Below are 26,177 nucleotides of genomic sequence, written 5' to 3'. Positions count from 1 at the left end.
ACCTCCCACACCCCCCACAGGCCTTTTGAAGCTGCTCGCTTATATCCTTCCCACTCTGATTCCCTGCCCCAGGTTGAGGACAGGTGCCATCCGTCTCCCAGACCTCGCCCCTGCACCCCCTTTCTGTGTGGGCTGAGGCTGCCCCAAAGCCAGCCGAAGCCCCCACTGACAACCAACTGCTTTCACGAGAGTGTAATGAAGGAGATGGGAGTGACAGTGAACCACTCTGCCCGTTTGAAAACCCGACTTCCTCTCTGTTTGTCTTTGTTCCTTTGTCGTCCCCCCTCCCCCCCCCTGCAGATGCGTTCTTTGAACAAGCGGTGTCATACCAGCAGTTTGTTGAGAACCCTGCCGTCATCGACGACCCCAACCTGGTGGTCAAGATCGGGAATAAGTAAGTACCCAGCCCAGAGTCATCTGGCTTTCCTTTCGTAAAAGCCAAAGACCCGGCATCCAGCAATGATTCTTGTCTCTTCACTGTTTGGGAACAAGTCGGTGCTCCTACCGAGTTCGGAGGGGAAAGGAAGAGGGTTTCTACTGCCCTCAAGAGATCGTCTCCGAAGCTCACAGGGGGCAGTTCTCCCCCGGCTTACAGGGTCGCGCTGAGTCGGCACCGGCTCCATGGCAGTGACCACAGCCGAGTCCCCCGTGCACCTGTTGTGGCTTTTCCCGCAGATGCAGCCACGAAGCGTGGGGCGGAGACCACGTCCCTATTCAGAATAGAATACGTGGAGCATCCCTGCAAAATGATTCTTTACTGAGCTCCAGGGATGTGCAGGCCCTTTCGCAGATGGTCAGCAGGGTTTCCAGGATGAGCTCACTCACGTCTTACGTGTGACCTTAGGTTAACCTAGCAGCCCTTCCCTTGAAACATGCCCTCACCCACCCACACCCACCCCGCAAAAAAAAAAGCCTCCAGCCCATGGATGGTTTGAGGCGGCAGTGGAATTTGGGCTGCTCCCCACCTGGCTGCTGGTGTCTGCACGCAGGTCGGAGCCGGGCCCTGGCTGCTGCTTTGCCTCAGTCTGTCCTCTGTTGGAAGCCACTGTCAAGGGCATGTCAGGGGCGTGGAGTTCCCAGAGATTTCCACGATGGCTGCATTCGAGTTGCACGGGGTCCCAGCTTGGGTCGTGTATTAGTCTAGGTACTTTGGAAAAACAAATCCACGGCGACTCACGTGTGAGAGAGAGTTTTATGTAAATAAAAGGTGCATCACGAAAACATCCCAACCCAATGCTGCCCAAGACCACAAGTCCAACATTAACCCATTTAGCCAACACCAGTCCACAAAGTCCTCCACCTCACAAAACAGAGGCAATGATGCCGACTGCAGGAGGAAAGCTGAGTCAGTAAATGAAGAAGCATCTCAGCACTAGCAGAGGTCTCCACACGGCTGCTCCAGCACCCAGGGCTGCATCGGGATAGGTCCATGTAGCTTCTCCTTGGGGACGTCTTGTAGGAAGTCAGTCTTGCAAACTGAAGCAGGGAACTGCTAAGGCAGCTGCACCCGATACAACCATCACAAAACAAGAGACCCGAGAACTCGAAAGGCCGAGGCTCACCACCCATTTATCCCTCCGCCTTTCAACCAGCACCACATGTGATTATTGGCCAGGCTGGCACAATTAACTAATTCAGGTCGTTACTCTCTTTGTTTTCCTGTCCCCCTAGATACTATAATTGGACAACAGCAGCCCCTCTCCTCCTGGCGATGCAGGCTTTCCAGAAACCTTTGCCCAAGGTGAGCTTTACCATGAGAAAGAAAGGGAGGGGCCGCAAACGATCGGGTGGGCTCCTGTGGCCAGTTGGAAGTTAACGTTTAGTTGCGATCCCACATAGTGAATGACATCACGCTGATTGGAAGTTCACGGGGCATACAGTTCAGTAGTTTCAGATGGGTCAGTCTCTCCCTCTGTGCACCTCTTGCTTCTCGAATACCTTGGTCCTTATCCGTGAAGAAGCTTACTGGTCCTGGCCCCAACCAGAGCAAGCCCTGTCTCTTCCATGATTCTTGGCCACCGCATCGTGCTAGGGAGTCAAGCAGGTGGGATCCAGGATGCTCAGAGGCAAGTGAGAATGCACAGGGAAGGGGGTCACAGTCGGGGGGCTGGTGCAGCCAGAGGTGTTGAGCTGGGTGTGGGGCAGCAGTTCATCAGACACCAAAAGCCCGCACTGGTGCCCCGTGTGGCTCAGCCAGGTCGTAAGCCATGTATGTGCCTGCTTCTTCGAGGAAGGTGCCAGCTCAGGGTCTGGCCATCTCAGCCTTCAGGAGAGAAGAGGTAGATGCTGGGAGAAAGAGTCTCGTAAAATTTTTTGGTAAAGAATCTTAATTTTTTTGGTAAATTGTTTATTTAGGATATCTGTAATTCTCCCATCCCTCTATTATCACAGCATCTTTTTATATTTTAAAGTGTGTGTGTGTGTGTTTTAGGCTTTATAACTTCAGGAATGACTGTTTGTATTAGGATGTGGTGATCTATTTATTCTTAAAATACTTTTTGCCTTCAGTTCTGTATTGTGTCAATTTGGCCAGGCTAGCTTTCTTTAGCTTTCTGTTTACTCTGTTTATTTTCTACTCCACTGTGTTCTTAACATTTCAAAAGCCCCTCTTGTGAACACCACGTAGCGGATGTGTACAAGATAAAATAGTGGATGTTTATCATTTGGTTGGTTAAATCACTCTCTACTCTCTGTTTGGATTTTCATCTCTTTTAAAGATTTTCCCCAAAGCTTAACTTACACAGAGTCCAAAGATATTCAGCCCGTCTTTTTTCATTCATGGGGAATATAAGAATTTGACCCTGTGCTCAGGGATGAGATCAGTACTTGGACCTCTCGCTTCCTTCTGCTGTGGTGATTGACCCAGCATTTGAGTTCTTCTTCGTCGTAGCTATCCTTGAACTCACCACTGGGGTTATCTGGCCTTTTAGGACCAGCCCCTGTGTAGCTCTGTCCCTGTGTGGCATCGTTGTCTCTGCTTGCCGTTTTATTGCATCTGATGTCTTCCTGTTAGCTGTAAGTTTTGTCCCCCCTACTGAAACATGTCCTTCGTACCTTCCTTTCTCTCACTCTTGTGATGCAGGGGGACGGCACTGTCCCTTGGCTTTGTCATTGTTGGGAACTGCTATTCTTTCTTCAGTGTCTTCATCACAGACTCTCCATTCTCTTGCTGCCACAGTCTGCCATTCTGGCTCCTCCTCCTTGTTCCTCCACGCCAGCTGTCCTTGGATGCCTGGAGGGTTTTGAATCCAGTTCTCCTACCCCGTGTTCACAGCCTCACCTGCTCCAAGTCCTCGCTCCCTTCTTTTCCCAGCTCAAGTTCTAGGACACATTATCATCATCCTGTGTCTTGGGTACCCTCCCACTCCCTCGCCACTTGCACACTGCGACTCTGCTTGCCTCATGCGACAACCTTGGCTGACCAGTTTCCCCACGCTCGGCCTGTCCGGGTGCAGCTGGGCACGCCTGCAGGAAGACGGGCTGCACCGGCGGAGGGGCGCCAGGGACCACAGTGCAGTGTTGCTCTCGTCGTCCATTGGCTCCCCCGCTCTCCTAGATGACTGTTGGGTCACCCTTGTCTTGCCGCCTCAGATCTCCAGCCTGGTCGTCCCTCTTCCTAACTCCCCACGGACACCTGTTTTCTCTTCTTTCACTGTGAAAATGGAAGCACGCAGCGGGACCCTTCCTTTGTATCTGCCCTTTGTCTACTCTCCTGCTCACGACGACCTTCCAATATTTCAAACCCAGGCCCGCATGGGCGCCAATCTAGCCACGTCTTCCCTCTGTCCTCCACGCCACCACTCTTCTTCTCTCCACCAGCAGTACTGTTGGCAGAGACATACTATCAGTGGTGCCATCTCTCCAGAACCCTCCATATCATAGTAGACTCTTGGGAAGACTTGGTGCGGTTTCACTTGTGCCTGGAATCCACAACGCTCAATGTTCCCCCCCAGACAATAGCACCAAGATAACTTGACCAGGTTCACAAGGGACCCCCATGGTGATAAATCCAGCAGTCAGCTTTCACATCAGAAGCACCGGCCCAGGGGATCACTCTTTCTTCCTCGCTTTCATGTGAAAACCCCGGCTCACTTTCAGGCCACTTCTCTCTGCTTGGCAGTTCTCGATGTCCCTACGTTTGGCATCCCCAGCACCTCTAAATAGGTGCAATGGGTAAGCCTTGGAGAGTTCTGAGCAGAGTGATGTGATCTGACTTAAGTTTTTTAGCACCTGGTTATTACATTGATAATAGACTGAGGTGAGAAAAATGGTAGATTAGATGTAAGTTTTTTTTGCAGTAACTAGGTGAGAGATGATGCAGATTGAGGGAAGTGGCCAGATGGGAGATGCATTGATCAGATTTGGGCAGGCTGTGTGACGTGTGTGTGTGTGTGTGTGTGTGTGTGTGTACACACACACATACACATACATATGTACATATGATATGCACATACACAAGTAAAGGGGCTGAGGAGTCACCTGGGCTTGATTTTCACCTGTAGACTAGCCCGGCTTCTGTGTTCCTAAAACGAAACTGCTGTATTATCGTCTAGTACTTTATTTTATGCTAAATCTTTGATCCATATGGAATTTATTTTGCAAGTGACGAATGAGTGTGATCCATCGAGTTTTTATTTTGAGGAGAATGAGCAATGAACAGGAAACTAACACCCCCACACCCCCACCCGAAGCTGGTCATTGAACCAGTTAGAATGTTTTTGTTGCAGGAAATAGTGGCTATAAAAGTGGCTTCCGTGATAGGAGCTTGTTCTCTTGCACAATACAAACCATACAAGTCAAGGGGTCGCCCTTGATTCATGTGAGTTCACTTTTCGGGGTCTTTCTTGGCTCTCCCTTTGTGGTCTCACACAGATCATGTCGCACACCATGGCTTCACACAGCCAGCCACGTTCACAACAGGAAGCCAGGGGCAGACGGCTCAGGTTCCCTTGGCCGTAAGGGGAAGATGTCTCAGGGTTTCTTGGTCATAAAGGACACACAGTCACCCTTAAATCAGAGCAGCAGCATGACTCTGAATGACTTTGGCCTGAGTTCTGAACAGAGTTTGGGATCTACTGGCAAGGGACAATGGGGATAATGTGCCCAGAGTCCCACGCAACCCTGTCAGGCCCCAAACCAAGCCATAGCTGCCGAGTCGATTCTGACTCGCCCCGACACGGGGGTTTCAGTGGCACCCTGGAGGTGGTGTGAGTTATGTCGGCCTCAAGGTCAGTGGTTGGAATCCAGCAGTCCCTACTCAGAGGAGCATGAGGCTTTCCGCTGCTGTAATGGTTGATGGCCTGGGCAATGAAAGAGGCTGTTGCGTTCTGCCCTGTTGGTGGCTATGGGTCCTAACGGGCTGGATCACGGTGGCTCCTAGTTTCCCAGGTGGTCAGTCTTGATGGAAACAGACTGCCCCATCTTTCTTGTGCAGAGTAGCTGTTGCATTGGAACCCCTGACCATTTGCTTGACAACTCTTTTAGCTACTACACCTCCAGGGCTCCTGAATTATCTCAAGGCTACGTATAGGTCATTGGAACGTCATCAAACATTACATTTTTCTGTAAACTTTGATTTGTCTCTGGACTTTCATTTCTGTTCTGTGGTATGTCTTCTTGTGTACTGGTATTGCATTCCTTTAATTACTGTAGCTTATAGGTGCAGTTTAATAGCTGGGAGGACTTGTGCTTAGTTATTCTGTTTCAAAATGTTCTTAGCTACTCTTTTTTTGTTTTTCTAAGTGAGCTTTAGAATCAGTTTGTGTAGGCCTGAAAACAGCCTTAATAATTAAACAAAAGAGTTTAATTGGGTCTGTGTTATGTTTGTGGGTGAATCTGGTGTGGGATAGGTGAATTGATATCTTTTAAGGGGTTCTCATCTTTGCATTTTCATATATTCATAGTTTCCTTTTGTATCAGGGATACTTTAAATGACCAAATGAAGCACACTCAGGCTAAATAATGTGAATTATTTGTCTACTTATGTGCTACATATTCAGTTGAGCGACTTCTGCCCTGCTTTCCTCACGAGTTGAGGTTTTGGTGACTGGATAGCTGTAAACTGCGAAGGGGATTAGATAAGACGTGGGTTCTAGGACCCACTCTCGAGAGACGTGTATCCTTTGGAAATGCCTCGCAAATACTTAGTCTTTCCTCATCAGACTTTATTTTAAGTTGAAAGGCGAAGAGTCTGAATCTTCTTTTTAGTCTTTGAGGTTATAAGTCAAATGCATCTACTAGGATCCCATGTGTAAGCGTTTGGAAATTCACCCTCGCTAAGGCAGACCTCTGCTTGCTACTGTTCGGTTAAAACTGGTATCGTACACTCCATGGTAATCATTTCACTTTTTATTTTCTGATCTGTCACCCTGAAGGTGTTACGCGCTTACGCAGTAAGCATTGTCGTTGAACAGCGTTTGGCCTTGCTCATCACCAGTGATACTGAATGCTTTCTTTTCTCCTTTCTTCCTTCCTGTCGTCTTGTCTCGCTCGCCGGGTGGCTTTATTTGATTTTACTTTTCCATTAACATCTCCTTAAGTCTTCGTGCTTAAGTTACCTTACGGTCATTTTGGACACCGTTCGCTTTTGCTTCTCTAAAGTGTTTAACTCCCAAACAGTACGTTGTGTTTTCTCTGTACGACTTCTTTCCGGTCTCCCTTTTAAGTTGCACATGCGTGTCTTTTGGTTTGACTGTGCTGAGTTGACTCTTTTTTTTGGTTCCGTTATTTATGTTGCCATCCGTTCAAAACAGGCCACGGTGGAGTCTATCATGAGGGATAAGATGCCCAAAAAGGGAGGACGATGGTGGTTCTCGTGGCGGGGAAGGAACTCCACAATCAAGGAGGTAAGCACAGAAGAGGAACCGCCTTTCTCCTTGCCTTCGCCGACAGGTGCCGGTGCCGGTTCTCATGTGACAGACACGAGTAGCGGCCGCGACACGACCGAGCTCCCGTGACCCAGCTGGGCTGCAGGGCAGGGGAGAGGCACCCCGGAATGTGAGGAAGCTCGGGAGGAAGCTGAGCAGGGAGTCGGGGCCCATCTCCTGGCTCGATGCCCTGCCACCTGCGGGCCGGGGCCCAGTCACGCCCCTCGGGACTTCCCTTGTCTGTAGGCTCCGTAGTGATAGGAGGGTGGTCAGCACCCTTTCTTTTTCCTTCAAGTTTAAATATCCCCTGACCTCTCCCGAGGCTTAGTTCTCAGGAGCCTTGCTTAGAGTGCGAGCCGGTCCCCATTTCCCTTTCCATACTTGGTTGGTGGATTATGGTTAGGCTTCAAAATTTCTTGGAGTGCGTCCACAACAGTCTTCAAATTCCATTTTGATGCCTCTCTATGACTGTGGTTTCCATGGACAGAAATCCACATGTGTGAGATGGCTTCATGAGGTTCCTGGGATAATAGAATGAAAAGATGGAAGTTTTCCACGAGCTTTTAGGAGTGTGTGTGTGTGCACACGTGCGTGCGTGTGATTTTTCTGCCTCCAGCCCTTTTGGTCTCTTCTGTGATGACCTCTTTCTTGAAGCACTTTCTTGGGCTGCTTCCCGGACACCGTGTCTTCCTCTTCTCCCCTGTCTCATCGGTGCGGCCTAGCATTCTCTGTAGCCCCCTCCAGGGTCTCTTCAGAGCCCCTCCTGCGTTTCCTTCCTGTGCTCCCCCAGGCTGTCTCACCCATGCCCCCGGGGGCTGGTGGCTCCGTGTTTATTCCCAAACCCCACATCTCTTCTCGTTCCCGGTCCCTTTATCGACTACCCAGCGGAGTGGACATCTCCACATGGTGGCTTCTGAGACACTTCCTCCCGTAGCTTCTGAAGTGGACCTCCCGGCTCTCTCGGGAGCTCTCCTGCGCCCTGGTGAGACGGTGGCACAGTGGTTCTTCCACAGACGAGGAGACTCTGTTTTCCGTTCAGCCCGTAACCAACCGGTCAGGGCCCTGCACTACCCAAGTATTCCTTAGCATTGTCCGTTTCTCTCCACCATCCCCTGGCCTACAGATCTCGGCTGCTGCCATCTCTTCCAGGAAGACTTCTCAGGAGTCTGGGTTGCTTACTTGTTTGCCTGTTCCTCGCCCTCATCTGGATCACCTTTTTCCTCGGCTATAATGAGGAGAGCGGCTAAATTAGATAGCTTCCTGCTGAAACCTTCTTGAGGACTCTCATAATGAACGGAGCATGTCCACCCCTGCCTCACAGCACAGCCTCTTCGTTTGCCATTCCCCCTGTGCGCTCTGGCTGAGAGCATCATTCCGCCCCCGACCTTTACCTGGAGCATTTCCTGTTTAGTGCGTCCAGGAGGAGCCCCGAGGATGCTGGGCTTAAACCTCAGGGAGCGGAAATGGCCAGGTCTTTCTTGCTCAAGGTCGGCGGTTGAAACTGCTTCCTGGGAGAGAGGAGGCGGTCTGCTCCCTAAAGAGTTACAGTTTCAGGTGCCCACAGAGCAGTTCTACAGCGTAGCTATGGGTCAGAATCCACTCAGGGGCAATCTCTCTCTCCGTCTCTCTCGCCTTCTATGATTTAGTGGTCTGAGGACCCTTAGTTATCTAGCTGCTCAAATGGTCCTTTCTTAGCGGATGAGTCCGTTCCCATAGTCCTGTGCACCTTTTCTTCACAGGTCTTGTCGGAGTTGGTCTTGACACAGTCTTCAGTGTGGCTGTTTCATCAGCATCACTTTTTACCTCTGGACCATAAGTTCCACAAAGACAGAGGTGATATATGACCTTCATCCTGAGGTCGCCCTGGAGACTGTAGGGGACCTAGGTAGGGCAGGGGGTTGGCAAATGCTTGCTGTGCGCTTTCCTTGGGAACGTAGTAGGGAAAGTCCAGAAGACGGCAGCCAAGATACTCATTGTAACCGTCACAGAAAGCCCTGCGGCACTGTGTGCACCCCGTGAATTCAGATGGGGGGAAAGCCTGTGGGCAGATACAATTATTCGCTGACATGTTCTGTTAGCATTCCTGGATCTTACTGATTGCACACTGTCTCCAAGGGGTCTAAACAAGTTAGAGTACAGACATGAGGCTAGATCAGGCAGCATTGCCCTCCTGCTTCTGGCAGCTCATACATGCACGGCGTCATGCCAAAGGACAGGTGTTTAAACATGCCTTAGTGACCGAGGTCTCTCAGTAATGTACTTACTCTAGTCTCCTTACGGTGCCTTCAAAAAAGAAGATAGTTTTTTGTTTGTTTTTTAATAAAGAAGACACTTTTTGTCCCATGGGGGGGGGACGGGACGATTTTGACTTCAAGGCTACTATCAAATTTTTAACAAAGTGAAGTGGGCATTTCCCCCCAGTCTTTGAATCTCTGCATCCAGTTTACAGGAATGTTGCTCCACATGAAATGAGTTTTTAGAGGTGTCAGTGGCTTTCAGGGAAGCTGAGAAGACCTCAGAGACGAAGTAAAAGAGGGAAGACCGGGAGCCTCTACGGAGGAAGGAACTGTGCTGTCCTTGGTGCGAGAAGCCTGTAGACTGACCGTGGATGGCGTGGCTGCTGAGGGGTGATCGCACCTGGTCCAACATTTTCCCTTCAAAGCTAGCATTATGACTTCAGGAGGCTTTTGGCTCGAAGGGTGAGTACCAGAAGTGTTGCAGGAAGATCAGCTAGCTCAAAGAGCCCGTCTTTCCATGGTGACAAAAGATCGAAGCTCTTGAAGATGGTGTTTGGAACCGATGTCAAGGGAAACGCGTCTTAGGGTGAGCAATACTCTACAGAGAGCAAGAGCCAATCCACACAGTGATTTTGAGGGGACCTGTCAGGCCAGTTACATCCCAGGCAGAGAGGTCAACACAGAAGGGGTCCTCTTGATCGATTCTCTCAAAAGACATAGGATACAGGATAAAGGACACAGGATGATCCTAGGGGCGTAGGTGGACTATGTTTAAGAAAACCACATTGATGAGGGAAAAGGCCAGAAAAGTTGTCCTGAATGATTCTCCCCGTTGCTCAATCCAGCAGGGTAGGGAGGGCTGTCCTATGAGGATTTTGTGGAGACACCGTGCCCCCTCAACCCTACGTCCACCCAGATCTTGCCCCTTCAGACTTCTTTGCGCTCCCTCAACTAAGAAGTAACACCCCCTCCCAACAGTTTTATTGGCACATAATTTACATATCATACAATTCAGTAGTTCAATCGATCAGTTGTATCAAGGGGTATTGTACAGTCACCACCACATCCACCGTAGAGCCTCCCCCCCACCCCCACCCCATGGTTAAAGCTCCTTTAAAATGAGTTGTGCATTCACAATCCGTTCTAGTGCTCCCTCCCCCTTCCACCTTCATGATTAACTCCCCAAATCCCCTTTCCCCCCCTGTTCCCTATGTTCCCTGTATCAGTTATTATCATTATGAACGCACGCCTCCTGTGTATCAGTTATTATCATTATGAACACACGCCTCCTGTGCTTCACAGCTGGGCCATCCAACAGAAAGCAATAAAGAATAATCGCACGAACGTGGCCAGGCTAAGATCATAATCGTACAAAGACAAAAATACAAATACTGCGTAAGAAGGAAACGACCACTACTGGGTCCCTCTGTGGATCCCACAGCTGCCCTTCTGAGCGGGTGCAAACGGAGGAGTGCGGAATTCTCCTGGGAAGAGAGAATTATATATATATATATATATATATATATATATATATATATAGAGAGAGAGAGAGAGAGAGAGAGAGAGAGAGAGAGAGATGGAGACTCTGCCCTAAGAAGCGTGCAGACCTGCAGGGAGACGCGTCGTCAAGGAAACCATCCGTTCCAGTTGTGATGTGTTTGTTGGGTAGTTCCATGATGTTTCAGCCATACTTTCTAGATTGACCCGAGTGCGTGCTTTGTCTTACGGGGTTTATAACCTAAAGGACGCTTCTGGTCGCATTGTTGGGTAAGCACTGGCTCGGTAGCCACCAGATTGGAGATTCAAACCCCTTGTCCCCCTGCAGGAGAGAGTTGAGGGGGTGTGTTCCTAGAAAGGTCGACAGCTTCAGAAACCTATCAAGGCCACGGTGAGCCGGGATCATCTCCTGGGCAGCGGGTTCAGGGGCTTCTCGGGTCCTGACTACAGAACAGAATGTTCTAGATTTTGAGGCAGATGGATATATAGATCTTTCAACAGTCTTATGGGCACTTCTTCCAGATTTCACAATTCAATAGTTCAGTCATATCACAAAGAGTTGTACAATCATTACCACGATCGATTTTGGAACATTCCTCCACCCCTCCGTCAAATCTCTTTTAAAATGAATTGTGTGATCGCCATCCATCCTAGTTCGCCCTCCCTGCTCCCACGTACATTGTTTGCTCCTCCAGGCCCCTCACCCTCGGTCTCCCACCCTGCCCCTGCCTTCCCTATGAACCCTTGCATCAGTTCTTATCTCTATTTCAAAAACATCTTTAGTTACTTGGATTGAGGGGAATAACAATGAAATACTGGGATATTTCTCAAGCTGAAAACCTATGAAAAGAAATGAAGGATCATGCATTCAAGATAGATGGAACTGTCCGATGAAAAATTGCCCTCAGCATCGGCTAAGTTCCTTATCTAAATAATTTTTTAAAAGATGGTTGGATATGTTCTATTAATTGTATACTTTGTTAACCTAAACAGATACTTGAAACTGGTTTGCACACACCATGTGCTCAGAGAGCCCCTCTGTATTGCTTATTCGTGTCTACTGAGACAGTGCAGTGGGAGACATCAGTGGCTCTCTCCGGGCCCACGGCCACACGAGGGCGAGTAGTTGAGGGTCCTTGTTCCGCCGACCTTCCTGCTTGGCCTGCCTCTTACAGCTTAGTGAACCCTCTGCTGCCAGGGAGGCCCCCCGGCTTTTCCTGCCCTGTGTGAGATTGATGCTCCCATTTTACAGATGTGGAAACCGGACCCCGGGTTGATAAGTGAGAGGAGCAGGGCTGAGCCCCGTTCTGCTTAGAAGTCCAAGACCCTTCCCACGACCCCGAAGGGGCAGGCTTCTAGTAAAAAGATGACATTTTCAAAAAGAGACAATGCTTCCACATTTTTTTCCTTCCACTTCTCGACCGGCAATTGTAAGCAGATATTTTAGAAGCCCTCGGGTATCCAGGCACTTGCATGAACTACAGCGATCGATCGTAGAGTGTGGTGTGCGGCCACACACACTTAGGGGTAACAGACTCATTTCTGTCAGGAAGGTCTCTCTGCTAAGGGAAGGCGTCACTAGGACCTGCCCAAATAGGCGGACCTGGAACGAACAGTTGACCCTCGCAGGGCGACCCCTGGCATGCGCACCCCCGGGGTGGGTCCCCTCGGACCTGACCCAGGGGCCCTGTGGGAACCTGTGCTAGAACCCCGGCTGTGGCTCAGGCCCTTTCTCTGGTCTTTGCCATGACTCTCCTCTTGTGTCCTTCTCCAGGAAAGCAAGCCGGAGCAGGGCTTGGCTACCAAGAGCCACAGTACTGGAGAGCAGCCACCACAGCTCAGCATGGCCACCAGGTACCGGGAGAGGCTCCCTGGGATGTTACACTCTGTGGGAGCTGAGCGTCACACGCCATAGTCACGGTGCATGCCCATTGGTTGCTGGCCCAGACCATTGCTGTTGAAAGGATTCTAAGCCACAGCAACCCCGTGGGACTGAGTAGCGCTGCCCCTGTGGGTTCCCAAGGCCGACAATCGTCACAGAATCAGACTGCCACGGCCTTCTGTGGGCTCATAGCTGGAGGGCTCAGAGCTGATGGCCTTTGATTGGTGGTTGAGCACTTCACCACTGCACCACCAGGCCGCCTGTGGATGCGGACAGGGCTCACCAGGCCTCGGACTGAGCCGGGCCCAGGTGCCAGCCCTGGCTCTGGCACTCATTCGCGGACCTGCAGCTCTTGATATCCATAGATTTTCCTGTCTTTACGATGTATGATATATCTTAGATAGTTACTGTACAAGGTAAAAGTGTAAGGCTTAAAAGAGATGCTGCAAAGAGAGCCTCTCTCATTGTCCCCAGACTGTGGCCACACCAGGTATACAGAAGCAACAAGAGCAGTGACCCAAACCTAAACCCAAGCTCCTCACTCCTGAGGTTTCTGAGGCTGGAAATCTTTATGGGAACAGTTGGCCTCACCTTTCTTCTGTGGAGAGGCCAGTGGGTTTGAGATGCTGACCTATGGGCTAGCAGTTCAATGCTTAACCACAACTCCACCGGGGCTCCTTAATGGCATTCCCAATGACAGTAAACTAAAGGAACTCGGCGTTCTCCGTCACAGTGTAAACAGTCACCAGGACTGAAGCCGATGCTTGCAAGTACCGATGTGCGTACACGTTAACTTGGCACAGGAGAGACTAGACTGTGGTGATCTGATCAGTATTCGAGGTGTCTTGTCTTCACGGTAATCAATTGATACGGGCTTGGGAGGGGCGGGGGGAGTTTAAAGACAGTCCAATCACTTGCATTGCGAAGGTAATAGCGCATATGGACACTCAATGCTCGGAGCAAACCACGTTTCACCTCTTACCTTCTCCGTACAGTATTCCTCTGCTCGTGAAACCCGGATCCGCATGTCAGGAAACACCGTAGCCCGTTCTCCGTGGGCAAGATCCACATCCCAATCTTTTTTTTTTTTTTTTTTCCTTTTGGTATCTTAGAGGCAAGCCGGTGCCCGGCACTTCCTAGGCATTTCCTGAGTGTGGTTGAACTGTCACGGGATGGACGGGCCCTATTGTGAGTGTGAGCGAGGAGCAGCAGGAGGCTCCGCTGCCACCCTCCAACTCCGGTCACTCTCTTCCCGGGCGGAGAGCTGCCGTTTCCGATGGCAAGTGGGGAAAAAACACAGGTTCTTTATTGCGCTCTTGTGGAGAAGAGGAAGGTGGTGCAGTGTGTAGCCCAGACCGAAAACCCTGTGGCTCTTCAGTCTGGTTCTCAGTGGCTGAGCCGGCTCCGGGTTGGTAGATGACCAATGGCAAACGTTTCTGTTTTCCTCGGCGCTGCCCCGTGTGGTTGTGACTTTCCACCTGCCTGGTGACCCCACTCATTCTCTGGGGAAGGGCTTTCACGCAAGAGTATTGGTGTCTTAGGCCAGGTTGTCTAGTGAGACAAACTCAGGTGACACCGATAGATGAGTCAGAAAGATCTTTCCATCGACAAGGACTCTCATATCACGAGGAGGCCAGTCCAACTCCAGTCCGTACGTCCATGCTGGTCCCTCAGGCCCTCGTCCGATTCACGTAGCGTCATGCCAGCAGCGCAGAACGGTGAAGTGGGAAAGATCACGGGCTGGTGGGTGCCAAGCCGCGTGTGTCCACGGTCAGTGGAAACATGTCAAGGCGTGGGCCACCCTTCAAAACAGGCCGAGTTCCAGCAGGCAGGAAGGCAGAGGGGCAGTGAGAGCGAGCAGTTCCCAGAGTCCTTCACTCTGACATAGAAGGCCACTCCCCCTCAGGGGGTGCCATCAAGCTACCTCGTGATTGACAGGTTGGCTTCACTCCTAGGCAAGAGCATCCAGTTACCTAGAGTCACCCAACTGCCGCACTTGGATACGTTTCCACCATGGGGCTTTGAGTTTGCGTGGACTTGGAGGGGAGAAGGTGGGTGTTCTCAAGGTGGTGGACAGGCTAAGAATGGGCCATCTTCTGGAAAGCTCGGCACAGCACCCAGTGGGTGCTCGTCACCTGGGGTATTTAGTCCTATTTACGGGAGGCCACTGGCCGGAACAGACACAGTATGGCCTGGGAATGCTGGCTGAGTTCCTCAAGAACCACCGGCCTGGAGGCCAGCCATTGACCCCAGCAGAGGTGAACGTGTGACGTTGACACACCTGACCAGTAGCAGCCGAGCAGGACGCGGAGACTACAGGAGAGACCCCAGTGTCTGGGAGAGGGCACCCGAGCGAAGAGGCAACCCTGCGCATTGCCCCCACCGAAACCAGCGCTTCCGCGGTCCAGGTGCGTCATGCACGCCTGGGATTCTTCCACACAAGCCTCCTGTCCTTGGGGTAACTTCCCAGCGGGAGAGGCAGCACAAAACAGGAACGGTGTCAGACTCCCTGTGTTGGCAAATGAATCGGCTGCTTAGAGATGGTGGGCATCAGAGCGTGCGTTTGGAAAGGAGGTAGGAACCCCACCACGCCGCATGCTTCATGGGAACGGCCCTTCTTTCAGTTCAGTCAAGAGTGCAAAAACCAGTGGGATCCAGGTGCAACGTGTGAGTGAGCAGCCAGGAGAGCCGGCCCTGAGGTGACCTGGGATGCCCTAGCTGGGTTCAGACATTCTGACAGATGTGTGGGAACACAGTAAAGAGGCGTCTGCCAAATTCAGCCTGGGCATGCCTGGTGTCCGGGTTACATGTTGGGCTGCGATCTGCACAGTCGGCAGTTCAAAGCCACCAGCAGCTCTGAGGGAGCAAGAACAGGCTTTCTACTCCTGTACACGCTTCCAGTCTCAGAAACCCACAGGGGGTACTGTGAGTCAGCAGTGACCCTATGGCAGGGCCTTTGTCTTTGGTTATGTCTCTCTGTGTGCAGACCCTTACCACGGGGCCAAGGCTTACCACTGTTTCAGAGGGATGGCACAGAACAATGTCTGGTATCTGGAGGGCTGGCGAGAATGAGGCTGCCGCCTCCGCCGGCTGTCACCACGGGAGGATGACTTCTCTGGCACCGAGCACCAAGGAGGACGCTGGGAGGGCGGAGGGAGCAGCAGCTGCACTTCATTTGCAAAGTGCTGGGGAGTTTACACTGGCGGAAACAGCCCATCCAAAGGCTGACACAATGTTTCTCCCAGTGAGGTTAAATGTAAACATTTTAGGCATATTCCCTATTCTGAACAGAAGCTCTGCGGGCTCAGTGGATAAGCTATCCTTTGGGCTCCTAACCCTATGGTTGGAGGTTCAAACCCACCAACCTCCCTTCGGGAAGCAAAATGAGGCTTTCTGTCCTGTAAAGATTTGTAATCTCTGAAACGTATTTTTTATTATTTGTTAAAGTTAGGCTAGCATCTTAGATTCTTCGTGGCCATGAGAAATGATTAGCTCCGCGTAGCCAACTTAAAAACAAAAACAAAACCTCCCAACGAGCGCTGGAGTGCTTTTCTAATCGACAGGCTCGGTTGACGGAACAGTCCCCGCAGCCCAACTGAGCAGCCAGCTTGTCCCCACACAGGCCATTGAAAGAGCCTTGACCAACGTGCTCTGCGACAGCGCTGACCTCCGCGTCGCCTGGAGTTCCCCAGCCCTTTTGCTTGGTGGCTGCTTTTTGCCGAGTCTCTAGGAAACCAGCCCGGGTCCACGCGCTGCTTCCTGGCCGGGGGAGGGCCCTTGGTGGACCGGGACTGCGGGGCCTCCCACTGTCTCGCCCGAAGGTGCATCTGCTGGTGGCCGTTCACGTGCCCCCGCGGAAGCGCTCGGCCGCCAGCTGTACAGCCCCTGTTTGAGTCCCTGCGTCTGTGTTTTCCTCTCGGTGTGCCCTCAAACATGGCACGCCACAGGCATTTAGGTTCCTTTTTTCCTTTCCCCCAAGCAACAGATGGAAATGACAGCTCTTCCGCTTCGCTTCCACGTCCTCCCTGGCAGAGGCGAGCATCAATCTGTTGTCACCCAGAGCTGTGTTCACCTTCGGCTCGCATTTCACTCAAAGCTGTTTTCCCGGGAACGTAAACATGTTCCTGTGCAGCGAGGGCGGCCTGTAGCTCGCTCTCCTCCTCTCCATCCGGGCATCTGTCGGCCAGCTTTGTTCTAAGCTGCCAAGCCGACTGGCGCACGGCAGCCCTGCACGCCTGTGTGTGTCCCAGCAGAAGGAGGACCGTTTTTTGTTTAACTTCCCGCCCAGAAGTGGATCCCCTGGCCTCTCTTGTGTGGGGGACGGACTCCACTTGCCTAGCTTTGGGTGCGAGAGCGAGCGTGTGGCCTCTTGCACCAGTAGGCACCATAGTGGGTTGCCCGCTCAGGAGAGCCAATATCGCTCGTAGGATGCTCAGGTGCCAGGACAGGAGGGCATCTTCCTCCACAGACGGGTCTGCTGGGCCGAGAGAGGACCGCGGGGGGCCTGGAAGCCTTCAGTGGAACTCAGGCCTCCCCCCACAATGTGTGTGGTCCGTTTGCCTGCGATTTCAGTGAAGGACGTCAGAACTGAGCGGGACAGCAGTGATAGGTTCACGTCCCGAGCCAGAGTTCAAAGGGGGACTTGGCTGGTCCTGAGAGAGCCTGCTCTGAAGTCGAGTCAGCCCTCGGGGCTGAGCATGTGGTTTCACGATGTTGCGAGGAGCAGAGCCCTGCTTGGGACCTATGGAAACGCTGGCCTAAGCTCCCCATCCTTTCCCTTCCTCACCATCACCCCTTTTCATGGCGATTGCCCAATGGTCCCATCTGCGGCCTCCGCCCAGAGTGCTCTTAAAAGGTCCTGATCCAAGTCCAGATGCTTCCACATTGTCCTCTGTTTCCCCATGGTAGCAGGGCACCCCTGCTGTGCCGTGACTGCTCAAACTGGGTCCCGGCCAGACATAAAGTCCCAGGAGCATGGGGGCTGGGCTGTTTGCTGTATCCTCAACTCCTGGCTGGCTGGCGTCACAGGTGATGATATTGGCTGAACGAGCCCCACTCTGCCAGCCCGTAGCTCCGGAGTGCACGGAGGGACAGCGTTCCTGGGCTGGGAGCAGCCCGTTCTCCACATGCGATGTGACATGAGTAATCCAGAATTGGGGGTGCTGTGCCAGCCGTTTCCTTCTCCCTAGCTCTCTCAGTCTGGGACACTATCAGGTGGCCGGAATTGCCACTTGGACGGGGAAGCAAGTGATCAGGTGCAGAGGAGATGTCTGGGGAGCCGGGAAGGGAGAAAGGCTGAGGAACGGGAGGCAGGGGAACCAGAGGACACTCGCATGGAAAGGCAAGAAGAGCTTATGGAGATAAAAAAAAGACGACATGGGGCTCCCGCATAAGCGGGGCTTCTGAAATCTCATGGGACAATGGAGCGGAAAAGAAAACAGAACTTTTCCACGGACATTTCGAAATCCCCCTGCGGTGTAAAATGACGTGAGGACAGGATTCCCAGGACCCTTTCTCTGTCAGAAGGCTAAGCCCCTGCAGGATTGGGCGGTGCCTGGCTCAGAGGCCACCTGGTCATTCTGGTTTCACTCAGCACTTTGCCGAAGTGCAACATATCATCAAAGTACCTGACAGCGTGTAACATTGTCCAAGAGCCTGCCCCTGGGAAGCGGAGCTCTTACTACCAGGTTGGGGATGGTGTCATGGCAGGTGTCATAGCAGGCTTTGGATTGCTAGAGGTAGCAGTTAATGACAGAGAGGCTTTCTATGAGCTCCTGAAAGAGCATGATTCTCACCCTGCATCTCCCCACACCCCCAAAAGGAAACCCCCAAACGGCTTCTACCCAACGTCAAGTCAGAAACATGAGAAGCATTGTCCCCAGGGTCCTGTGTGGGCACAGAAGGTGATATTTGTGGTTCGTGTAACACCTTGGAAAGGTGGCTGCTTTAGGGAATTTGGAGAAGGAGAATTGGCAAGTCTTCCTCCTTACCACAGGCACCAATTTGCGTGCCCTAGACATCTCCAGATACTTGGGACTGTTTGGGCCGCGAGGAGGTATGGTATGTGTCTGGAACGGATCAGTGTGGGCCCGTAGCCGTCCGGATTTCGGGTGCTTGGCCCACAGCGGCTGGCGGGCAAGCCTAGAGGCAGAGCGTGTTTGTGAGCGCCCGCCCAGGCAAGGGGGAATTTGATTCCGTTTCTCGTGAATAGAGAGACCTGTTGGTTGAAAACAGAGCGATGATGGCTGGTAAATAGTCAAGTGAATGAGGAGAAGCAGCCCCCAGATGAATAATGCAAGAGACGACGTATGAATGGGAACTTAGTGAGGGTTCATTGATAAATTTCGTGGCATATGGTAAATGACCACCCAAGAGACAGTGTGCTCAGGAGAGGCCTGATGGACTGAGCCATTGATTCAGGGCTAATGCGTTTTTAATGGCCACCCAGATGCATTTTCTAATTGGCGATTACATCACTGTTTGTTCCAGAATCAAGCATGAGTCATCCTCCAGTGATGAGGAGCATGCAGCTGCCAAGCCGTCAAACACCAGCCACCTCTCGCTCTTGTCTAACGTCAGCTACAAAAAGACGCTCCGGCTCACTTCGGAGCAGCTGGTGAGTCTCTCGTGTTCCCCCCCGGCCGTGTCTGTGTGCCTGTCTGTCCGTCAGTCCTCACCCAGCAACACGTGCAGGTGTGCCGCGTGTGATGGGCTGGATCCTCAGTCTTCTTGCGGTCGGCATCTTGCTCTTTGCCCCAGGCTCCTTTTCTATCCCACAGTACCTGGTGCCCTCCAGACACCTCGCTGCCCCACATGTCCAACTAGTTCTTGGCTGTTGAATATCTCTTCCATCAGTACTGGATGCTCTTCTCCACCTGTGCACCTCCCCCCCACCTCTGGAAAGAAAGCCGGCTGATGAAACTGATTTACAGCCAGGTTGAGACAGGTATCTATCATAAGGTGACCAGATGTCCCGCTTTTGGCGGGACAGTCCCGATTTTTAACAATTTTTCCTGCGTCCTGTGGCGTTTTAAAAAAGACCCGATTTTTAGAAAGAGTGCAGGACAAGCTAGGGTATACGGTTTTCAGCTGCCATGTGGCTATTTCGCCAGGATATGAGTTTTATTAATGGTGTCCCACTTTACCAATGTTAAAATCTGGTCACCTTAATCTACCAGCTACCACGTGTCTCTCAGTTTGATCCGCTGGGGTGGCTTGTGTGCAGCCGTGATGCCGGAAGCTACGTCACTGGTATTTCAATGCCAGCAGGGCATTTGACACCCAGAGTGAATGGGTGTCAGCGGAGCTTCCGGACTGAGAACACTGGCGAAGGACTCAGCTGTCCACATCAGAGGGACTCAGTCGCTGGAAACCTGTACAGATAGCCCTGGAAGCCTAGTGGAGCTTAAGGGGCTCCTAGGGGCATTTTTGCTTAGGTATATTTAGCTCCAACACATCTTTTCTCTTATTTTTTAAGAAAGCATTGTACTGGGGACTCTGACAGCTCTTAATCACCATCCATCCATCCATCCATCCATCCATCCATTCATTGTGTCAAGCACATTAGTACATTTGTTTCCATCATCATTTTCAAAACATTTTCTTTCTACTTGAGCCCTTGGTATCAGCTCATTCCTCCCCTACCCTCATTCACGAACCCTTGATAATTTATAAATTTTTATTATTATTTAAGTCTTATACAGACCGATATTTCCCTTCACCCACTGTTCTGTTGTCCATCCCCCTGGGAGGGGTTATATGCCAATCATTGTGATCAGTTCCCCCTCCCCCACCCCCTTTCCCTTTCCCTTCCTGGTGTGGCTACTCTCACTGTCGGTCCTGAGGGGTTTATCTGTCCTGGATTCCCTGTGTTCCGAGCTTTTATCAGTACCAGTGTACATGCTCAGATCTAGCTGCATTTGTGAGGTGGAGTTGGGCTCATGATGCTCACCTTCCCAAACACACCTTTTCGGATGGTGTCGGTCAGCAGTTGTGCTGAGCTTGCGAGCATCTCAGGGCTGGCCGGCATGCTCTGGCCACAGATTCCTACCCACCCACCCCTGCCCCGCCCTTTTTCTGCCTGGATGTAAGACCAGTTTTAGCATGGCCTATGCCTTCCCTAGGTTCTGTGAGGAGGCCCCCAAAAGTTGGAGCATAGAGACTGGTGGAGCCCTCAGTCACCCTTCAGTTCTGGAACTGAACCCACCCCGTGTTAGAATGATCAGCCATTGAAGAAGGAACGGGGAGCAGAGAGCAAGGAGGAGGCACCGTGGAAGCAGCAGGCTGGGGTGGGGGTGGGGGGCTGCAGTGTGTGAGGCGGAACAGAAGGTGTGCGAGCTGTGGACTGTGAAGCGCATGACCTGCTTTGCACACCTCCACCTAAATCTTAAAAAATGTAAAGGATGAAAAATAAACTAAACTTTTTCAGGGACTGTTGGAAACCCCCCCTCCCGCTTTTCCCCATGAAGCATCAGTGAGCCAGTATCCCTGTTTTTGGTTTGCTTTTGTTCTCTAGTACCATCTCTTGGTTTCCTCCTAAGCGTTCTAGGGAGTTAGGGAGCCAGGCGTGGTTGCCCTGCTGTTCAGCAGGGGGGAAGAGAATGAGCAGGCCCTGACAGCCATGCACGCTCGCTCTCTCTCTCTCTCAAGTGCAACCAGCGAGTCTATTTCCAGTAGCTATTAAAATGATCGATTCAGCATTCTACACTCCCACTTTGTTTTAAGCCATGTATTTTATTTCCCTACTAATTATACTTGGCCTACGGAGAATTTCACCTTTCACCTTGTAAGGATTTGAAGATATCTTTATTTCAACAGATTTCACTGAACCCAAACAATACATACTATTTCTTCTTTGGGGGGTGGGGGAATTCAGAAGCCCGTTAGAGAACCATCCGTCCCCAATGTGTTTTAGTTGGAGGGGCTACGCCGGGAAGAAAGGCTGTGCTGAGACACTCGCGAGCCACCCCTTTCTCAGCCGAGCGATAATGATTTCCCGAGCTCAACACTGGCATTTGAAGACTCAGGGTGTGCGCATCAGGATGTATTGCAGCCATGCTGGTGTGGCCTGTCGTTGGAATCTGGCACAGGCCCCCACGGCGTGATCTGGAGAGAGGTACTGTCGAGTCCCCATTCTGTATGTGAGTGGCACCCACGGGCTTCTGGAAAAATACGCCCGTGAGGAAGCTCACCCCACGCTGGCCACAGGAGCGCAAGTCGGACAGACCTCCAGAGCACCGCCTTCCTGCTTTTCGGAAGGGAGTCTTCAGGGTGTGTTGCCCAGACCACCGCCTGCAGGGCGTCCAGGACCGTGAGGTCCCCGCAGCTGCAGGACCCCTGGCTCGCTCTCTCCAGCAAGCCTGGGGCAGAGCCCTGAGACAGGCAGCCCTGCGGGGCTGGGAGGCAGCTGGCTTTCTTGAGGATCCAGCACACAGGCTCAGACTGCCAGGTCCTTGAATGTAGTGTCATTCCTTTGGTTTGTTTTTCGTCTGGACTTGAAGATGTGAAGTGTGATAACCAAGACAAACCTACTTCCCAGCTGGGGCGAACCTAATAGTCATTGAAAACGTGACTCTTGAGGGAAAACTTATTTCACTTTTAGTGATTTGAACTTCCCACGTCACGGCTCCTCATCCCAGGGGGCGTTCCAAGAGTTGGTGGAAGAATTTCACTTTTGGGGGCTCTCACAGAGTTGGTAGAAGAATTTCTCCTATCTTTTCATTCCATTTGCCCCACCAACGTCTCGAAGCACCCCTTGTGTGGTCGTGGAATAACAGGGAGCCTGTCCTGTTTGGAAGTTGGGATTGATGCTGCCACACCCCTTAGCCTCTCGTTTCCTCCCCTGTCATGGTTCTTACTCAGAAATATCTGAGCAAGGGGGCGGTGCTCTTGGACGCGGAAGCCTGATGCAGGAAGTGGGCTTGGCCGTGTTGCCAGTGGGCCCGAGGGAAGAGTTGAGGGAGGGCTCTCTGCCTGTCCCCAAAAGACCCTCTTCTTCCAGAGGAAGAGAGGCAAAAGGAAGATGTGTACAACAGGCTAAGATGAAGGATTCTTTGGGAGAAGCCTCACCGGTAGAACAGAGCCCGCCGTCTGTCCCTCCCTCTGGGCCTGCCTCTCACGCAGGCCCCTGTCTCCTGTTTTCCAGAAAAGCTTGAAACTGAAGAATGGGCCGAACGACGTGGTCTTCAGTGTCACCACGCAGTACCAAGGCACCTGTCGCTGCGAAGGCACCATCTACCTGTGGAACTGGGACGACAAAGTCATCATTTCCGACATTGATGGAACAATCACTCGGTAGGTGCGACAGATCGCACGGTGGTGGGTTTCTGAAGGTCCGCAAGCGGACTCTGCGGGGTCCTCCAGCCAGTGGGTGCTGCGGTTCTCCCGCGCCCGGAGGGTCGTGGCATGGTACGGATGGATTTCTGGGCAGGGCCGTGGTGCCGTTTGGGTAGTTTCGGTTCCGTGAGCTAAATGTAAGGTGACCAGACGTCCCGCTTTTGGCGGGACAGTCCTGATTTTTAACAATTTTTCCCGCGTCCCGTGGCGTTTTAAAAAAGTCCTGATTTTTGGAAAGAATGCACGACAAGCTAGGGTATACGGTTTTCAGCTGCCATGTGGCTGTTTCGCCAGGATATGAGTTTTATCAATGGTGTCCCGCTTTACCAATGTTAAAATCTGGTCACCTTAACTAAATGGCATGTGTCTGTTCCAGCGATGACCGCCCTGCAGGGCATGCCTCCCCGGCTCTGCTGCCTGCATGGCCGCGTGCTGGAACATGCCTGGTCTGAATGGCCCTGCTGCTTTCCCTGGACACTGAAGAGCCCGATAACGCCACCATCAGGCGGGAGGTCCCCATCCGTGACGGAAAGGGGCCGTTCCCTGAGCACTCACATTCGATTGCTCTTGCCTGGGCCTTTCTATTTCAGAAACGAGTTCACGGGGCTCATTTGCTTTTTTCACAAAGCTCTTGAATGGGGGTTGGGATGAGCTTTTGTTCCTTTTGGCCAGTTTCGCTTTTTGTAAATTATGTTTGTTTTATTTGTGACTTTTCCCCTTCCGACAGTTTTATTGGCATGCAGTTGACTTATCGTGGAGTGCAGCCGTTCCGTTGTCGTAGCAAGGAGGGCCGCACAGCCATGACCTCATCTCTCGTTTCCACCCTTCTTCTTTAGATCAGACACCCTGGGCCACATCTTGCCCACCCTGGGGAAGGACTGGACCCACCAGGGCATAGCGAAGCTGTACCACAAAGTAAGCCAGTAAGTACTGAGCCCCTGCTGCCATCGTTTGCCGCCCCCTTCACTGTGGCCTTGCACAGCGCCCTGTGCACACAGCGTCGTTCGTGCCAGGACACCGCCGGCTGATTTACCCAGCAGGGATGCACCTAACCAAGCAGGAGCAAAGGAGGGTGGTGGTGGCGGATTCCAAGTGCCCCGGGGAATCCCAGAGCGTCCAAATTTGAGTTTATTACCAAGAAGCTAGAAAGAGAGCAGGTGTACACACTGAAAATTCTTAGGAGGAGGAAGAAGGTGGCAAGCATCCTTTTGGGGTGTGGTCGGGGTGCAGTTCACACTGAAGGATGTTATTCAAGAGGGTCCGATGAAGGGGCAACAGTACTGTGTAACTGGCGTCTGCCTGTCAAGCTGCAGCTCAAATCAAGTTCCCAGTTACGGTGCAGGTCCTGGGAGCCACGCAGCAGCGCCCATCTCTCTCCAGGTATGTGGTCGGCGGAGCGCTTGGGACGAGTGGCCAAGGCTCGAAATAGCCCATGGGCAACCCAAACCCAACACATCAAGAAAGTGGGTTTCTTCCAACCGCTACCTCAAGTCAGGCAGCTGGGTAACTGTACCCAATCCTCTCATGCTCCTCAACAAGTATTATCATTTCTGTTGTCAGATTAAGAAAATTAACTCGGAGAAGCGAGTGGATGGCCCACATTCTCACAGATGTTAATTGACTGGCGGAACAAATTATTCGACCTTGGCTGTCCAACTCTCCATGTCATGGCCTTGCCCCAGTATAGCTCTGTGGCTCAGGTCCCCTCAAGGAATTTGGGTTCTCCCTCCTCTGTCTCAGCTGCGAGTTCCCCATGGACTGAGCCCCCCTCCCCACAAAGCTTTCCCTCCAATACACTCAGATCTGCCCGGTAGAGAAGGAGTGCGTGCGCCTGCCTGCAGTGAGGGTCAGGATTGGAACGCCGGGCTCAATGTGCTGCTCTCCGGTCCACGTTGGTAGTTAGAGGCAGGGAGCATTGAGCAGTCAGCCTAAGGTATTACTGGTACTCTGCACAGACAGCTGAATATGCTTGGCTGGACTTGCTTCGCTCTGTTGTCCAATGTGTATTGACCACCTCGTAGGTACCCAGTCCTGTGACAGGTGCTTGGAGTTAATAAGCTAGACATAGTGACCGACCTCTGGGGCTTAGAGTTCAGCAGGGCGAGTGAAGTTTGGGAAGAAGAGAACGGGTTAACATCCCAGTGGGATGAAAACTAACTGATTTCGTCTTAGATGCTCGGCTTCATTGGATATTTCTGCAGATATCATGCTTTGAGGAACTGCAGAAGCAATAAATGCTTCTTTGAAAAACACCAGGCCGAAGATGGCAGAAATCTTAAAGTATAGAAACTGAGCGTTTCCTCCTCTGCCCTATCACCAAGCTTACTCTTTTCCTAGAGATGGAATGATTGACAGTGTGGGTCCTTCCTGCTGGACTTAAAAAAAAATCATTCAAATAGTCCCTGCCCACCAGACACACGTCAACAATCACATTACTGAAGCATGCCTAGTATCTTCTTTCGTTACATAGAAGGTTTGCCTCATTCTTTTTAACTGACGCACAGAATTGCATTGTGTGTAACTCTGCTGTGCTTAATGTTGTATCGATGGACTCTGTAGGTAGTTTTCAGTTTTCTCACTATCTCCAGAAGTGTGGCGGTAAGCATTTACTGGGAGGGAGAGTGGGGGAGTGTCTTGTGTGAAGGTGAGTGGGATACCCGCATAGAGGGGGTTCACCCCTGTTTCTAGACTCTCCATGTGACTTAAAATGTTCTTTTTAAGGGCAACTATTTGTAGAAATAGTTGTCCAAACTCTGACTCACTGCCATGTGCTGTCGGCCGAGGTCGGCTCTTAGCGAGTGACCGTCCAGGGTGGGGTAGAGCTGGCTGTAGGGATTACAAGATGCAGCTTATGACCGGAGTAGAAGGCTTCGTTTCTCTCCTGCGAGGTGCCCCGTGCGCCCGGCCCCACGTGACAAGGAACGAACTGCAGGCCCAGTTTGATTCTCTGGGATGTCATTACATTCGCACGCATTTCTTCAATGTGGAACTCCAAGGCGTTTCTTCCAAACTCCCCTCTTGGGGCTTCTTTCTTCCCTTCCCACCCCCACCGCAGTTCTGAGCTTCAGAGGCTTGAATCACACTGGAGACGGGGCCACTGAACAGCGCCCACTGGCTTGGGGCTGCCTGCACATCCCCCAAAGGTCCTGGCGGCAGACCAGGCTGCGCTGCTGGCCACACTCCTGCTGGCAGGAGGAACCAGAGGGTGCCACAGTGCAGCCTGGCTTCCTGGAGGTCGCCTGGAGGACCCCTTCTCCGCAGGACAGAAAGCCCCCTACCTCATCAAGCTGTAAGCTCATCAGATGGAAGATTTTTTACTTTTATCATAAATGTGGAATGTCAAAAAACAGTCCTAGCTGA

General features: G+C 51.8%; 1 protein-coding gene across 4 annotated transcripts in view; it reads left to right on the top strand.

The window, feature by feature from the left end:
* Nucleotides 1–26,177, top strand: part of LPIN1 (lipin 1) — a 180,842-nt gene that overhangs the window by 134,214 nt on the left and 20,451 nt on the right. For all 4 annotated transcript variants that reach the window (XM_045286973.1, XM_045286974.1, XM_045286976.1 and 1 more), the window contains exons 11-17: nt 301–394; nt 1,672–1,741; nt 6,753–6,845; nt 12,375–12,454; nt 18,972–19,098; nt 22,627–22,775; nt 23,654–23,740. In XM_045286973.1, coding sequence (XP_045142908.1) covers nt 301–394; nt 1,672–1,741; nt 6,753–6,845; nt 12,375–12,454; nt 18,972–19,098; nt 22,627–22,775; nt 23,654–23,740 — 700 coding nt within the window. The remainder of the gene's footprint in view (nt 1–300; nt 395–1,671; nt 1,742–6,752; nt 6,846–12,374; nt 12,455–18,971; nt 19,099–22,626; nt 22,776–23,653; nt 23,741–26,177) is intronic.

Source organism: Echinops telfairi, unplaced genomic scaffold, assembly GCF_000313985.2.
Source record: "Echinops telfairi isolate 266 unplaced genomic scaffold, ASM31398v2 ScPeMD7_9;HRSCAF=40, whole genome shotgun sequence".
Lineage (NCBI taxonomy): Eukaryota > Metazoa > Chordata > Mammalia > Afrosoricida > Tenrecidae > Echinops > Echinops telfairi.
This window is presented reverse-complemented; position numbering and strand designations above follow the sequence as displayed.